General features: G+C 41.3%; 1 protein-coding gene across 3 annotated transcripts in view; it reads left to right on the top strand.

Annotated features, from left to right (window-relative positions):
* The window catches only part of LOC140204288 (serine/threonine-protein kinase PAK 3), a 248300-nt gene that overhangs the window by 145503 nt on the left and 85365 nt on the right, over nucleotides 1–17432 (top strand). For all 3 annotated transcript variants that reach the window (XM_072270883.1, XM_072270881.1, XM_072270882.1), the window contains exons 2-3: nucleotides 7031–7227; nucleotides 12300–12400. In XM_072270883.1, the coding sequence (XP_072126984.1) occupies nucleotides 7053–7227; nucleotides 12300–12400 (276 nt within the window). In that variant the 5' untranslated portion in view covers nucleotides 7031–7052. The remainder of the gene's footprint in view (nucleotides 1–7030; nucleotides 7228–12299; nucleotides 12401–17432) is intronic.

Genomic DNA, 17432 nt, shown 5'->3' with positions numbered 1-17432 from the left:
GATCCTTTTTTTTTGAGACGTGAGCATCAGAGGCAAGGCCAGCATTAATTACCCATCCCTAATTGGCTTTGAGAAAGTGCTGGTGAACCACCTCGAACTGCTGCATTCCTTCAGGTGAAGTTATTTTTACAGTCATATTGAATAGGGAGTTCAAGCATTCAGACCAGCAACAATGTAGGAATGGAGCAGGCAGGGTGCCATGGAGCTTGGGATTCCTGTCGGTAATTCCATGAGTCTGGTGCCCTCGCCGCCTTCACTATAATAGGAGTTGCAGAAGCAAATGAATCCTTCCTGCTGATCAGTCCTGATGAAGTGGCTTGGTTCATTTCCCTCCATAGATGCTGCCTGGCCTGCTGAATTCTTCTAGCATCTTGTGTCTTGCTCAATGCTTATGGCAACTGCAGAATCTGTTGAGTTTCGAATCCTTATCTGCCTATTTTCTGGAGTTGTCAGGGTGGAGTAGTGTATGTGATGATCATTCTCTTTTAAATGCAGCATATAAAAAGGTGGATTGCCTCTTCATAAAGCTAGATTCCAAAGTTTAAGAAATTAAACCAGGATAGAAATGATTTACTGCAAATTATTAGGGTCTGTGTGCAAATTAATCTTAACCAGTTTCCACACATTTCATTTTGAGACAGGTATTTTTAAAAAATTTGCATTCTTATGCAAAACAGACTCCTGCCAGATGTTAATAGTAAGTATAAAAATGCTCATTCAAATGCTGAACGTTACTTTGTCTGACACTGGAGAGTAGATAACATTTATCAACCAGGTTTCAACGGCAACAGGAAATGTATCCAATCCCTAGCAGGTGTAAAGACCTGCTGTGTTTGAAGCTGTACAGGTATATAAATGCACTCTGGCTGCCACACAACCTACAATCCAGTTCTTTAATTTTTCATTATTACGATATTAAGAAAGGCGATTTTGATAGCCATACCTATTTAAGAATGCCTTTGACCAATTGTTTGCCAAATGATTGTGGTCTTTGTGAGGATGTTGGCATTCCTTTTATGTTTGGTGAGGAAGGAAATATATACAATCCATTCTCCTAATTTGACTTCATAGAGGAGCGATACAGTAATGGGTGCTGATGAATCTTTTGCTATTTTGCTTGAGTTGGCATATGGGAAGTAAGGGAGGCAGGCTCTTTCCGTATACACTCAATGGCCACTTTATTAAGTACACTGGCTTATTAATGCAAATATGTCATCAGCCAATCATACGGCAACAACTCAATGCATAAAAGCATACAGACCTGTTCAAAAGGTTCAATTGTTGTTCAATCCAAACATCAGAATGGGGAAAACAGTGATCTAGGGTGACTTTGACTGTGGAATGATTGTCAGTGCCAGACAGGGTGGTTTGAGTATCTCAGAAGCTACTGATCTCCTGGGATGTTCACACACAACAGTCTCTTAGAGTTTACTGAGAATGGTGCAAAAAACAAAACAACATTGCACGGCAGTTCTGTGGCTGGAAATGTCTTGTTAACGAGAGACGTCAGAGGAGAATTGCCAGACAGGTTCAAGCTGACAGGAAGGCGACAGTAGCTCAAATAACCAAGCGTTACAGCAGTGATGTGCAGAAGAGCATCTCTGAACGCACGACATATCGAACCTTGAAGTGGGTGGGCTGAGACAGCAGTAGATCACACCGGGTTCCGCTCCTGGCCACAGTGTAAATACTAGTGCAAGAAAGCACAGCATTTGATGGTTATGCAGCATTTATTTGGTGCCTACGTTGGTAGAACAGAATATGGGGTGAAGCTAGAGTGAGAACAAGCATTGTAAAATGTAGAATGAGAAATGTAGGAGGGAAGGGTTAGAATGATCGCAGAGAAAAACAGAGTTAAAAAGCCGGCACTACATCGTGGGCCAAAGGGCCTGTACTGTTCTGTAATATTAGTCTGATCCCCTTTAAATAAGACAAGCTAGAGAGGAAAACAATTTTAAACCTTGGTTTACTAGAGTTGCTTCTGAATCTCCTCATTTCTTTTCCAAAGAAGATTCTGCGAAGTGCTCTGCTTTAATGTTGTGTGCCTCTGGCATGTTCACACATGTTTTACATTTTACACCACGCTCTCAAATGGAAAAGGAGAAACTTGTGGAGGAAAATGTAAAGGACGTGTGGAGTTGAAAGCCAATGAGGCAGCTATTGCTTCTTTGGCTGAACTTGTGTGATATTGTGTGTATAGCACGTATTTACATGTACACATTTTATCACTCTTGTGCTGGAGCAAGCTCGACAGGTGGTGTAACAGTTGTGCAGCTGTGCAAAACTTGACCAGTTTCTGATGGAATGGAAGACTACCTAGAAGAACTTCAGCTGAAGGGTCTTGGCCTGAAATGTCGACTGTACTCTTTTCCATAGATGTTGCCTGGCCTGCTGAATTTACATTCAACGGAGTTTGAAGGTGCAGTGACAGTTGTCCCATAGAATTGTTCAGGGTTTTTTAGAATGCACCTATGATGGCTTATGGCTCTTCAGAGCTTAATTTAGCTGACAGCAGTGGCAATGAAAATTGATGTCAATGCTTTAACCAAGGTACGTTGTAGAGTAGCAAAGCCTTAACATTCCCTTACATGCACAGTAGCTCTTGGCAAAACAAAATTAAATTGGACCTGAAATATTCAGTGTAGTCTTATGGGCAGATGTGTATAAATCAAATCAATGCTCTCAACGTCTGCCAAAGGTACTATTTCTGAGACTTTCAGCTACTTTTTTACCTGCTGTTCTGCAGTGGCGTATCAGCAAAGTTTATAGTTCAGAGAGATACAACAAAATCATCCACTTACCGTTCACTTGGAAATTAGAGAAGACAATGTCTTAATTTATGTTCTCATTATATTTCTGAGCTTGGATGGAGAATTGCTAATGCAAGTATTTAAATGTTATTAGGATGCTTCTTCCAACTTGTCCACGAAGATTACAAGGCTTATGTTCGTGTCTCCTTTGATCTGATTTTGTGTGATTGTACTTCCCAATAGAGTCATAGAGAAGTACAACACAGAAACAGGCCCTTTGGCCCATCTAGTCAATGCTGAAACCATTTTAAACTGCCTACTCCCATCAACCTGCACTGGGAGAGAGCGCTCCATATCCCTACTATCCATGTACCTATCCAAGCTTCTATTAAACGTTGAAATCAAGCTGTCATGCACCACTTGTGCTGACAGCTCATTCCACACTCTTAATGACCCTCAGGGTGATGAAGTTTCCCTTCATGTTCCTCTTAAATTTCTTACTTTTCACCCTTGACCCATGGCCTCTGGTTATAGTCCCACCCAACCTCAGTGGGAAAAAGCTTGCTTGTATTTATCCTGTCTATATCCCTCATAATGCACCAGGATCCAAGAAGACGCAAATCTCAAATCTTCATGACCAGTCTTTTTAAGGATTTATTTACAGTGGAAAAATTAAAAAACTAAGTCGTATTGTAAACTGGGTCGCTCGATTATTTGCATGTTAGTAAATATATGCTTCTATAAAGTGCAGATGGTATCCTGCAGTATTGGGTACAGTAACATTGGGGCATTCACCTTGTACCTAAACAAATTATCTGCTCAGTGGAAACACCAAAGCCTTTGATTGGAAAAACCTACAAAAGGTAGTGGATTCGGCCCAGTACATCACGGGTAAAACCCTCTCAACTATTGAGCACATCTACGTGAAACACTGTCGTAAGAAAACAGCATCCAACTTCAGAGATCCTCACCACCCAGGCCATAGAAACCATAGAAACTACAGCACAGAAACAGGCCCTTTGGCCCTTCTTGGCTGTGCCGAACCATTTTCTGCCTAGTCCCACTGACCTGCACACGGACCATATCCCTCCATACACCTCCCATCCATGTATCTGTCCAATTTATTCTTAAATGTTAAAAAAGAACCCGCATTTACCACCTCGTCTGGCAGCTCATTCCATACTCCCACCACTCTCTGTGTGAAGAAGCCCCCCCCTAATGTTCCCTTTAAACTTTTCCCCCCTCACCCTTAACCCATGTCCTCTGGTTTTTTTCTCCCCTTGCCTCAATGGAAAAAGCCTGCTTGCATTCACTCTATCTATACCCATCATAATTTTATATACCTCTATCAAATCTCCCCTCATTCTTCTACGCTCCAGGGAATAAAGTCCTAACCTATTCAACCTTTCTCTGTAACTGAGTTTCTCAAGTCCCGGCAACATCCTTGTAAACCTTCTCTGCACTCTTTCAACCTTATTTATATCCTTCCTGTAATTTGGTGACCAAAACTGAACACAATACTCCAGATTCGGCCTCACCAATGCTTTATACAACCTCATCATAACATTCCAGTTCTTATACTCAATACTTTGATTAATAAAGGCCAATGTACCAAAAGCTCTCTTTACGACCCTATCTACCTGTGACGCCACTTTTAGGGAATTTTGTATCTATATTCCCAGATCCCTCTGTTCCACTGCACTCCTCAGTGCCTTACCATTAACCCTGTATGTTCTACGTTGGTTTGTCCTTCCACGTGCAATACCTCACACTTGTCAGTATTAAACTCCATCTGCCATTTTTCAGCCCATTTTTCCAGCTGGTCCAAGTCCCTCTGCAGGCTCTGAAAACCTTCCTCACTGTCTACTACACCTCCAATCTTTGTATCATCAGCAAACTTGCTGATCCAATTTACCACATTATCATCCAGATCATTGATATAGATGACAAATAGCAATGGACCCAGCACTGATCCCTGTGGCACACCACTAGTCACAGGCCTCCACTCAGAGAAGCAATTCTCTACCACCACTGTCTGGCTTCCTCCATCGAGCCAATGTCTAATCCAATTTACCACCTCTCCATATATACCTAGCGACTGAATTTTCCTAACTAACCTCCCATGCGGGACCTTGTCAAAGGCCTTACTGAAGTCTATGTAGACAATATCCACTGCCTTCCCTTCATCCACTTTCCTGGTAACCTCCTCGAAAAACTCCAACAGATTGGTCAAACATGACCTACCACGCACAAAGCCATGTTGACTCTCCCTAATAAGCCCCTGTCTATCCAAATGCTTGTAGATTCTGTCTCTTAGTACTCCCTCCAATAACTTACCTACTACTGACGTTAAACTCACCGGCCTATAATTTCCCGGATTACTTTTTGATCCTTTTTTAAACAACGGAACAACATGAGCCACTCTCCAATCCTCCGGCACTTCACCCGTAGACAGCGACATTTTAAATATTTCTTCCAGGGTGCCTGCAATTTCAACACTAGTCTCCTTCAAGGTCCCCGGGATTTATCCACTTTAATTTTCCTCAAGACAGCAAGCACCTCCTCCTTTTCAATGTGTACAGTTTCCATGGTCTCACTACTTGATTCCCTCAATTCCATAGATTTCATGCCAGCTTCCTTAGTAAATACAGACGCAAAAAACCTATTTAAGATCTCCCCCATTTCCTTTGGTTCTGCACAAAGCCGACCACTCTGATCTTCAAGAGGACCAATTTTATCTCTTACAATCCTTTTGCTCTTAATATACTTGTAAAAGCTCTGTGGATTATCCTTCACTTTGACTGCCAAGGGAACCTCATGCCTTCTTTTTGCCCTCCTGATTTCTTTCTTAAGTATTTTCTTGCACTTCTTATACTCCTCAAGCACCTGATTTACCGCCTGTTTCCTATACATTTCATACAACTCCCTCTTCTTCTTTATCAGAGTTGCAATATCCCTTGAGAACCAAGGTTCCTTATTCCTATTCAATTTGCCTTTAATCCTGACAGGAACATACAAACTCTGCACTCTCAAAATTTCCCCTTTGAAGGCTTCCCACCTACCAATCACAACTTTGCCAGAGAACAACCTGTCCCAATCCACGCTTTTTAGATCCTTTCTCATTTCTTCAAATTTGGCCTTCTTCCAGTTCAGAACCTCAGCCCTAGGACCAGATCTATCCTTGTCCATGATCAAATTGAAACTAATGGTGTTATGATCACTGGAACCAAAGTGCTCCCCTACACAGACTTCTGTCACTTGCCCTAATTCGTTTCCTAACGGGAGATCCAATATTGCATCCCCTCTAGTTGGTCCATCTATATACTGATTTAGAAAACTTTCCTGAACACATTTTACAAACTCTAAACCATCTAGACCCCTAACAGTATGGGAGTCCCAATCAATGTATGGAAAATTAAAATCCCCTACCACTACAACTTTATGTTTCCTGCAGTTGTCTGCTATCTCTCTGCAGATTTGCTCTTCCAAGTCTCGTTGACTATTGGGTGGTCTGTAATACAATCCCACTAATGTGGCCATACCTTTCCTGTTTCTCAGCTCCACCCATAAGCACCCAGTAGACAAGCCCTCTAATCTGTCCTGCCTGAGCACTACTGTAATATTTTCCCTAACAAGCAATGCTCTTTTGTACTGCTGCCATCAGGTAGAAGCTTCAGGACTGCCAACACCAGGTTGAAGACAGTTACTACCCCTTAACCATCAAGCTGTTGAACAAAAGAGGATAACTACATTCACTTGCCTGTCCAAATTAATCTTTCATTGATCCTGTTATAGTTACTATTCAAAGCCAGCAGGAAAATGAATCTCAGGATTGTATGTGGTGACATATTTGTACTCTGATCATAAAATTGAACTTTGGGAAGGAAAATGGGTGCAAGGTGTTCGTGTTGGAAAGGATTAAAAAACAATCAATCAAGCAATGGTACAAGCTTTTTTGTTATTAATCTCTCCCCTCTGGTCTGTCAAACACAATATGACTTGCCTACTTTTGTCCTGATAATATGTAAGGTAGATATTTGAAGTCTTCTAGGCATTAGGAATGTGGGAGATGTGCTTTTTTTATTGGAACTGAATAGGTGTGGGAGGGGTGAGAAAGAAGAGGAACAGAGAGATTGCCGGTTGAAGCCCGAGGCTGTTATTGACTGACAAAGTGACCATGCCTACTCACATTGTTTCCTCTGTGATCATGTGAATTGCCTCATGTAAGGGGTATTCCATCAAATAAGAATACTAATGTTTCTTCCTTTTGCTTTTTCTAGATACATGTGACGACTGCTGAAGATGTCAGATAGTGTTGATGCTGAAGAGAAACCACCAGCTCCTCCCTTGAGAATGAACAGTAACAATCGCGACTCATCTTCCCTTAACCACGGCTCCAAGCCTCTCCCACTGGTTCCCGAGGAAAAGAACAAGAAAGCCCGACTGCGCTCCATTTTTCCAGGGGCAGGAGACAAGAGTAAAGTATCAACCTTTTTCTCACTGTATCTGAAGTAAATGCTTTACAGGGTGAAGGGATTATGGCAAGGTGAAAATGCTGAGTTCTGCAGCTGCACATTGCTGGAGTGATGTCAGTGTGATTGGCTCTGCGGGTTCTGATTTAGAGAGGAGAGTCATTGAGTTGATTTATTGCCTAATGAATCTTGCAGGATAGTGCGAGTTCTATATGTGGCTTGGTTGTGATGCTTCCATCTTGACTGCAGTCCCTGTGTCATTCTATGTTGGCACTTTCAGTAATTATAAAGCTGTATGCCAGTCTGAGCTTTTGGGAGGAGGATGCCCATGACACTGTTATCCGGTTTCAGTAGAAATCTACCTTCTCAATCTGGTGTTGGATCTTTTTGAAAGCCTTACAAGCAAAGAAAACTAACGATAGAAGGGATTGATTACGTAACTTCCTATTATGGGCTATTTGGTTCCTATGAAGAAAGTTTTGAAAATACAGACGTTTCATATTGTTCCCTAAGCCTAGGGTTTTCTCTCATGAAGTTGAATAGTAAACCTTGGTCTATGGTTTGAGACCTACACCACACTGAAGGCACGCTGATCTGTGACCACTGCCTCTGTCAGACTCCTGGAATTCAGAGCGAAATCTATTAGTACAATTTGCTGTACATTTGAATATATTTCACCCTATCATCATTTGTGGTACCAGTTTAAGTGTGCCAATTTCGCCAGGCTTCCATACAAACTGAAGGGAAAAAGTAACACTGCAATGTAAAATCAGGGGAGGGGGGAGAAATTAACGGAATATGGCTTACCATTCCCACTTGAAGTAAAGCAGCTTGATATAATTTGTTTTCCCATTCTAAGACTGAATTGCGGACGATCCCCAGATGCCTTGCTTTGGAATTATTTAGTGTTCAAACATTCCTTGCTGATGACAAAGCAGAGGTCCCGAGGATAAAGGTGCACTGTCCAATTAACATGCTAGCCCAAGATTGCGGAATTAGTACTCGCAACTTTGAATAAATTTCTTATGGAATCGAGTCTTGGATTAAAAGTTAACAAGTTTAGTGTATTGATTTATCATATTTTCCCCTCCCTCAATGTAAAAGGTACTGATTTATTGGGCGTTGGAGGGACCCACCTAATTTGAGCATAGTATTGACTCAAAGGGTCAGGATTCTTTCGTGTCATGTTGTTGTGCTCATGTTGTCATGAGCTGTCATCCACAATTGATTGCATTCTGTTAGCAAAGTCGTTGTGACCAAAAGTGCTGGAATGAAATGAAATTGTGCAAAATAGTGTGTGTATAAAGAAGCAAATGAAACCGCTAAGTGTTAACGGGTGAAAAAGATCTATAGCTGTTATCAGGGGTCAAATACTGAGGAACAATAACAGCCAATAAGGCAAATTAAATAGTAAATGGAAATAAAACTTCTAGACATTCACAACAGATCAGGTAGCAGCAAGCTGATGTTTAGGGTAAAGCTGGTTTTCAGAAATCATAGTCACTCCTCTAAACATTATTCTGACATTTGCAAAAATTGACTGACAAGTCTTTCTATTTTGTTCATGTTGTGTTTCAGAATTTAACCACAAACATTTTTCTTGTGCTTGACAACGAAAGAGTTTGTCAATTGTGCTTGTGTATAAAGTGCAGAGGTCTCTGGTCAGGCCATCTCCTCCCCCCTCCCACTTTGACAGTCTGTAATAGAGTAACTGAGCGAGGAAGCGAGTGGCTTGTTTAGTATTGGGAGAGTATTTGGGTCCTGGAGGTAAAGTTAAACCTAGGCACGTAGGTGTTCTGGCTTTGAGTTCAGAGACGAAAGGAAAGACTGAAGATTGCCTCAAGAAGCAAATGCTGAAAAAAAAGACATCTTTAGGTCAACAGGCATCAAAGGAACAAAACTCCAATGGTTGAAGACTGACTTTGCATTAAGGCAAATGCTTATAGTTTACATTCCTGTTCTCTTATGAGTTAGGAGGAGGCCACTGAGTCCATTCCCTTACCTATTTCCCTGTAACTTGTTCCCTGTTGCTTATCAACATCCTCTGATTCCCTTCCATCTCACCTACACCAGTGGCCAATTAACCTATCGACCAGCACAACATTGGATGTGGGAGGCAATCAGAGCACCCAGGAGAATCTAATGCAGGAATAGTGAATAATTCACTTCCTGATACCCCCAGAGGCAGAAATCAGCAGAGTGATGCAATACTCCACCTCATGAACCATGGCTGTACTGCGTACCAGTTGCACAGCAGTTATTCACCTGGGCTATTCCAGGAGAGCTTCATGAACATCTGGCCATTTGAGCCAAGGTGAACAATGGCTTCGAGTACATGAGGATGTCATCATCTGCAGGTTCTCCTCCACAGCACAGTGCACGCAACCTGACTCAGAAAGGTAGCACCAATTTGTCATTGTTACTGGGTCTAAATTCTGGAACTCCCTGCCCTACGGCTCTACAGCAGTAGCTTCAGCAGAAGGAATGATGGTTCAAGAAGGAATTCGCCACCCACGTAATGACAGTTAAGTGTAGGCCATAAATGATGCTTTTGCAGGGGCAACCAGACTTGAAAATTAATTCAGTAACAGTAGCTGATTATAAGAGAGAATTCTAGAATATCATGTATTCAGCAGGGAGGAGCGGCAATTTCTGCTGAAGCTGGTATTGCAAATATTGTTGCATAAAGTTCCTATATTCATCGTCATGCCAGTGGAGCCCAAGATTGCTACAAATATCTGTCCAATTGGTGAATTCGGGAAAGATTTCTTACTGAAATTCCATTCTTTGCTGTATGGGGGTGGGGGGAAGGTATAAAAAGTAAGTACTAGGATGAACCTCATGAATACTTTCACAACTAGAAGGCATTCACTTTCATTCTGCACTTCGCAAAGTGTTAACGTTTCCTGTTGTGCATTGAGTGATGTTTATATTAAATAGGTTTATGGTTTTAATGCTGGTTGCTTTCAAGGGCCTTTGAACAAAATCTGTTTAAAGGATACAGGAGAAACTGAGCTTGAACAAATTCAATTGAAGCCATTGGAAGTGTTGTCCCATGAAATCTCTGAATTACAGGCTGTTAGAAGAAGCCAAAGCATACTGTAGCTACGTGGCTGGTCTAAAGAAAAGTGCTCAGAGCGTAGTTAATTGTTTATGGTGTATGTGCATCACTGGCCAGACCAGCATTAGTCATTCTTCCTTAATTGGCCTTGAGAAGATGGTGAAACCACTGGGGTTGCTTAATCTTCATGGAGGGAAGCATAAATGGATTTTTTTTGCAACTATATTTATACGGGAGACCGTATAATAGAGTCTATAGAAGTGAGACAAAACAGCAGTGAAATCATGGACAGTATACAGTTTACAGAGGAGGAGGTAGGTGCTTGCCGTCTTGATGCAGATTAGGGTGGATAAATCTCCAGGGCCTGACGAGGTGTTCCCTCAGACCTTGTGGGAGAGTACTGCAAAAATTGCAGGGACCCTAGCAGGGATACTTAAAGTGTCCTGAGTGACAGCTCAAATGCTGGAGGATCAGAGGATAGCTAATGTTGTTCCGTTGTTTAAAAAAGAATCTAAGAATAAGCCAGGAAACTATAGGCTGGTGAGCCTAACATCAGTAGTGGTTAAGTTATTGGAAGGTATTCTAAAGGACCTGATATATAAGTATTTGGAGAGACGGGGACTAATCAGGAACGCATGGTAAGTTGTGTAAAACCAATCTTGTAGAGGTTTTTTGCTGAAGTTGTAAGGCAGTGAATCTTGTCCACGTAGACTTTAGCAAGGCCTTTGACAAGGTCCCGCATGGGGTGTCGGTCAGGAAGGCTCAATTGCTTGGCATTCAGGATGCGATAGTAAATTGGATTAGACATTGGCTTTGTGGGAGAAGCCAGAGAGTGGTAGTAGATGGCTGCCTCTTTGACTGGAGGCCTGTGGCGAGTGGTGTGCCGTAGGGATCAGTGCTGGGTCAGTTGTTTGTCATCTATATCAATGATCTGGGCGATAATCTGGTGAACTGGATCAGCAAATTTGTGGTTGACATGGTTGACTTCAAGGTTTTGGGCATTGTGGACAGCAAGGACAGCTATCAAACCATACAGAGGGATCTGGGCCAGCTGGGAAAATGTCAGATGGACATTAATGCAGAGAAGTGTGAAATGTTACACTATTGGAGGACAAACCAGGGTAGGGCTTGCATGGTGAGCGGTAGGGCACTGAGGAGCATGGTAGAACAGGGAGCTGGTATACAGATCCATCATTCATTAAAAGTGGCATCACAGGTAGATATGGTCATAAAGAAAGCTTTTGGTAAATTGGCCTTCATAAATCAAAGTGTTAAGTACAGTAGTTGGGATGTTACGTTGAAGTTATATAAGACTTTGCGGTGTAATTTGGAGTATTGCGTGCAGTTCTGGTCACCTACCTACAGGAAAACTGTAAATAAGATTGAAAAAGTGCAGAGAAAATTGCAAGGGTGTTGCTGGGACTTCTGTGTTATATGTGTGATTGTAGGGAAAGGTTGAATAGATTAGGACTTCATTGCCTAAAGCATATGAGAATGAGGGGAGCTTTGATGGAGGCATTCAATTTGTAAGAGGTAATATATAGATAAGGTTAATGCAAGCAGGCTTTTTCCACTGAAATTGGATGAGACTAGAAACGGGTCATGCGTTAAGGATGAAATGTGAAAAGTTTAAGGGGAACATGAGGGAGATCATCTTCACTTGGAGGGTAATGAGAGTGTGGAATGAACTGCCAGTGGAAGTGGTGGATCGGGGTTCAATTTCAACATTTCAGAGAAATTTGAATGGATGGGAAGGGTATGGAGGGCTGTGGCCCAGGTGTGGGTCGATGGGATTAGGCAGCGTAATAGACAAGAAAACATCTGCGGATGCTGGAGGTGCACACAAAATGCTGGAGGAACTCAGCAGGCCAGGCAGCATAATAGTTTGGCATGGGGTATATGTGCTTAAAGGCCCGTTTCTGTATGTATATTCATAGAGTTAGGTGCAGCTCTGGTGAAATATTCAAAAGGTACAGATTTCCCTACAACCAATGGTTCCTCTCTTCCTGTCTCCAGCTAACAAGAAGAAAGAAAAAGAACGCCCAGAGATCTCTCTTCCTTCAGATTTTGAGCACACAATTCATGTGGGATTTGATGCAGTTACAGGGGAATTCACAGTGAGTAAGCTTTTGTATGAAATATTATTGATCTTGCAGTAGCTTCTTCGTGATTATTGGCCTATTTTATGTGTAAGGATTTCAAACATTGAAAGTATTTTTGCATCCTTGCAGCTTTGGTGCCTATTAATCTAGCAGCAACGTAGATTAATCCACTACTCAATGGATTCTCCCCTCGATCCTAAAATAACTTCTGAATTTCTGATCACTTTTACATGAAGGCACGAATGTATTATGTGTTGTTAGAGGGCATTATTTTGTCTTTCCTTAACTGGAACTAGGAGTTAAAGCTTCAGGATAGGGTTCAGCAATTTAAAGCAGAGAAGAAGTGAAATTTATTCATAGATGTGATTTTTTTTTTAAATTCTGTCGCAGGGCACAGTATCCAAGGTCGATTGGTTAAGTTATTGGACATAAAAGTGAAAAGTTTTGTGAAAAGTCTAAGCAGGATGGCCAACCATGGGTTCATCAAATAACAAAGCAGCTTTGCGAGCTTATATAGTAGGGTAATAGTGTTCCTGTTCCACTACTCAACAGTTAGTGACCTTGGTTGAACCAGTAGCCCATGGCATTTCTAATCCTACATGAGGAGAATTCAATCAATTAATTGATGAGTGAGTATTGGATTCTTGAGTTATATCTACTGTTTTGTGTCCAGATGGATAAAGCACATGTTTTGGACAAGTGTGATAGTTCTTGGATGAACTACCCATAATGAACTACTGAGCTGCCAAGCATGTCTTGGTGTTCATACAGAAGGAGCATCGAAGGGAGGCAACAAAAGGGCAGCCAGCATGCATAGGTTAGCAATCTACAAACCCCATTTCCAGAAAAGTTGGGATATTTTCCAAAATGCAATAAAAACAAAAATCTGTGATATGTTAATTCACGTGAACGTTTATTTAACTGACAAAAGTACAAAGAAAAGATTTTCAATAGTTTTACTGACCAACTTAGTTGTATTTTGTAAATATACACAAATTTAGAATTTGATGGCTGCAACACACTCAACAAAAGTTGGGACAGAGTTAAAATAAGATTGAAAAGTGCACAGAATATTCAAGTAACACCGGTTTGGAAGACTCCACATTAAGCAGGCTAATTGGTAGCAGGTGAGGTATCATGACTGGGTATAAAAGTAGCGTCCATCAAAGGTTCAGTCTTTGCAAGCAAGGATGGGTCGTGGCTCACCCCTTTGTGCCAAAATTCATGAGAGAATTGTTAGTCAGTTCAAAAGGAACATTTCTCAACGCAAGATTACAGAGAATTTAGATCTTTCAACATCTACAGTACATAATATTGTGAAAAGATTCAGAGAATTCAGAGACATCTCAGTGAGTAAAGGGCAAGGTCGGAAACCACTGTTGAATGCGCGTGATCTTCGAGCCCTCAGGCGGCACTGCCTAAGAAACCGTCATGCTACTGTGACAATTATAGCCACCTGGGCTCAGGTATACTTCGGAAAACCATTGTCACTCAACACAGTCCGTCGTTGCATCCAGAAATGCAACTTGAAACTGTATTACGCAAGGAGGAAGCCATACATCAACTCTATGCAGAAACGCCGGCGAGTTCTCTGGGCCCGAGCTCATCTCAGATGGACCGAAAGACTGTGGAACCGCGTGCTGTAGTCAGACGAATCTACATTTCAGCTAGTTTTTGGAAAAAAACGGGCGTCGAGTTCTCCGTGCCAAAGATGAAAACGACCATTCAGATTGTTATCAGCGAAAGGTGCAAAAGCCAGCATCTGTGATGGTATGGGGGTGCATCAGTGCCCACAGCATGGGTGAGTTGCATGTATGTGAAGGTACCATTGACTCTGAGGCATATATTAGGATTTTAGAGAGACATACGTTGCCATCAAGGCGACGTCTGTTCCTGGGACATCCACGCTTATTTCAGCAGGACAATGCCAGACCACATTCTGCACGGGCTACAACAGCATGGCTTTGCAGACACAGAGTGCGTGTGCTTGACTGGCCTGCTGCCAGTCCAGATCTATCTCCTATTGAAAATGTATGGCGCATCATGAAGAGGAGAATCAGACAACGGAGACCACGGACTGTTGAGCAGCTAAAGTCTTATATCAAGCAAGAATGGACAAAATTTCCAATTGCAAATCTACTACAATTAGTATCCTCAGTTCTAAAACGATTAAAAAGTGTTATTAAAAGGAAAGGTGATGTAACACAATGGTAAACATGTCTCTGTCCCAACTTTTCTTGAGTGTGTTGCAGTCATCAGATTCTAAATTTGTGTATGTTTACAAAATACAATTAAATTGGTCAGTAAAACTATTGAAAATCTTTTCTTTGTACTTTTGTCAGTTAAATAAAGATTCACGTGAATTAACATATCACAGATTTTTGTTTTTATTGCAATTTGGAAAATATCCCAACTTTTCTGGAAATGGGTTTGTAGCAAGGATTAGAATCATTAGGAGAAAATTAGCGGTGGGGAAGCAACTGACATTTAACTTGATGTGTAAACTTAGAAGTTCTAATTTTATTCAATTTTATCTTCAATTAAGTATTAAAATATTTTTCTATTAGTATGACTGTCTATAATTTTCTGTGGCTTGAGAATATTAAGTTTGGTTTATAGAGCACCAGAATATATCGCTGCCTTTCTGAATTCAAGCTCTTTCTTTCAGGTCAGTTTCAGATGTTCACTGTTGTCTTGCTTCAGACTTGTTCTACCTCACCCTCTTTTCTATCCTTTCTCTTAAAGCATATCCAGTATGAGTGGTTTACTTTTGCATTGAAATGTTTTCTCATAGGTAATGATGATTTCCAAATACTGATACTTGAGTTGAATTTTTTTGAACATTTAAATCCACAGAAGCAGAATGAAAGATCTAATAATGAATTATTGTGTCAGATCAAAAAGTTTTTAGGCAGCTGGGGTTACTTTAGAATTGTTTTTCAGCACCATAAGCTTTGACTTGGTGTTTTTCCTTTGTTTTACAAGAAGTGAAAAGCACCTTTACCATCTCTATAATTTTTTTGTCAGGATGTAATTATGAAGGCAGGCCAAAATGCAAAAGCATTCTCAAAATCATTAAGCTCCTTTTTTAAATAGTCTAATCTGAAATGAATGAAGCAATTCTATTGACTTTTAAACAGAAATATAAAAACTGCATATGCTGGAAACCGGAAATAAAAACAGAAAATGTGCGACAAGCAGGAGACTGCATACACAGGATTCTGGAGCACAAAACAAACTGCTGGGAGGAATTCGGCAGGTCAAGCACAAAGCTCTGTTTATCTCCCATCTTTGTACCAAACTAGTTGCCAACCTCAATTTTAAAACTATCATTCTTTTTTAAAAAATCTCACCCTGCTGTGCCATTATGACACGTTTCAGCCCAATGAGCCTCTGTTGTTTCTACTTATCAATTCTAGCCTCCAAATGTATTTGCTCTACCAGTTAAAGCAACCATTTCATGAGCTGCCAAGGTGGTAAATTGTGAAATTGCTTCCACTTAAACCCTTCCTTGAATTGCTTGGGCTTTAGGTCACATACCCCAATAATGTGCTTTGATATTAATTTTTGTTTGATGATGCCTCTGGAAAGTGCATTTTCTCGCTGTATGTGCACAGATGTTTATCCCCACGGTGATTTGGACTGTGCTGTTAGGAATAAATGAATGGATATTAACAATTGTGGAGCCTGGAATTACAGGGAATTTACTAGCGTGAGTGGAGGATTGGCTGGTTGGCAGAAAGAGTGGGAATAAAGGGATCCTATTCTGGCTAGCTGTTGGTTACCAGTGGAGTTCCACAGGGGTCGGTGTTGGGACCACTGCTTTTTGTGATGTCAGTGATTTGGACTACGGTATTAATGGAGTTGTGGGTAAATTTGCCGATGATACCAAGGTATGTGGAGGAGTGGGTAGTGTTGAGGAAACAGCCTGCAGAGAGACTTAGATAGTTAGGGGGAAATGGGCAAAGAAGTGGCACATGAAGTACAATGTTGGAAAGTTATGGTCATGCACGTTGGTGAAAGAAATAAATGGGCAGACTATTATTTAGATGGGGAGAGAATTCAAAATGCTGAGATGCAAAGGGACTTGGGAGTCCTTGTGCAAGATATCCTAAAGGTTAACCTCCAGGTTTACTCAGTTGTGAAGAAGGCGAATGCAATGTTGGCATTCATTTCTAGAGGTATAGAATATAAAGAGCAACAATGTGATGTTGAGGCTCTATAAGGCACTCGTGAGACCACACTTGAAGTATTGTGTGTAGTTTTGGGCTCCTTATTTTAGAAGGGATATACTGACATTGGAGAGGGTTCAGAGAAGGTTCACGAGAATGATTCCAGGAATGAAAGGTTTACCATATGAGGAACGTCTGGCAGCTCTTGGGCTGTATTCACTGGAGTTCAGGAGAATGAGGGGCGATCTCATAGAAACATTCTGAATGTTAAGAGACTTGAACAGGTTAGATATGGCAAAGTTATTTCCCATGGTAGGGGATTCTAGTGCAAGAGGGCACAACTTCAGGATTGAAGGACGTCCTTTTAGAACTGACATGCGGAAAAATTACTTTCGTCGGCGGGCGGTAAATCTATGGAATTTCTTGCCACAAGCAGCTGTGGAGGCCAAGTCATTGGGTGTATTTAAGGCAGAGATAGGTAGATTCTTAATGAGCCAGGGCATCAAAGGGTATGGGGTGAAAGCAGGGGAGTGGGGATGACTGGAAAAATTAAATCAGCCCATGATTGAATGGCAGAGCAGACTCGATGGGCTTGAATGGCCTACTTCTGCTCCTATATCTTATAGTTGTATCTTGGACACAACTATATTTTAAGCTTATGGTCTTACAATATAGTTGTGTCCAAGGTCCATGGTGTTAGAGCTAATGAAGTAATCCCACCATTCACAAACAAGAGAAAATCTGCAGATGCTGAAAATCCAAGCAACACAAAATGTTGAAGGAACTCAGCAGGCCAGGCAGCATCCATGGAAAAGATTTGGACACAGAGAGCGGTGGATGTGTGGAATGCACTGCCAGTGACGTTGGTAGAGGCA

The sequence above is a fragment of the Mobula birostris genome, chromosome 10, assembly GCF_030028105.1.
Source record: "Mobula birostris isolate sMobBir1 chromosome 10, sMobBir1.hap1, whole genome shotgun sequence".
NCBI lineage: Eukaryota > Metazoa > Chordata > Chondrichthyes > Myliobatiformes > Myliobatidae > Mobula > Mobula birostris.
This window is presented reverse-complemented; position numbering and strand designations above follow the sequence as displayed.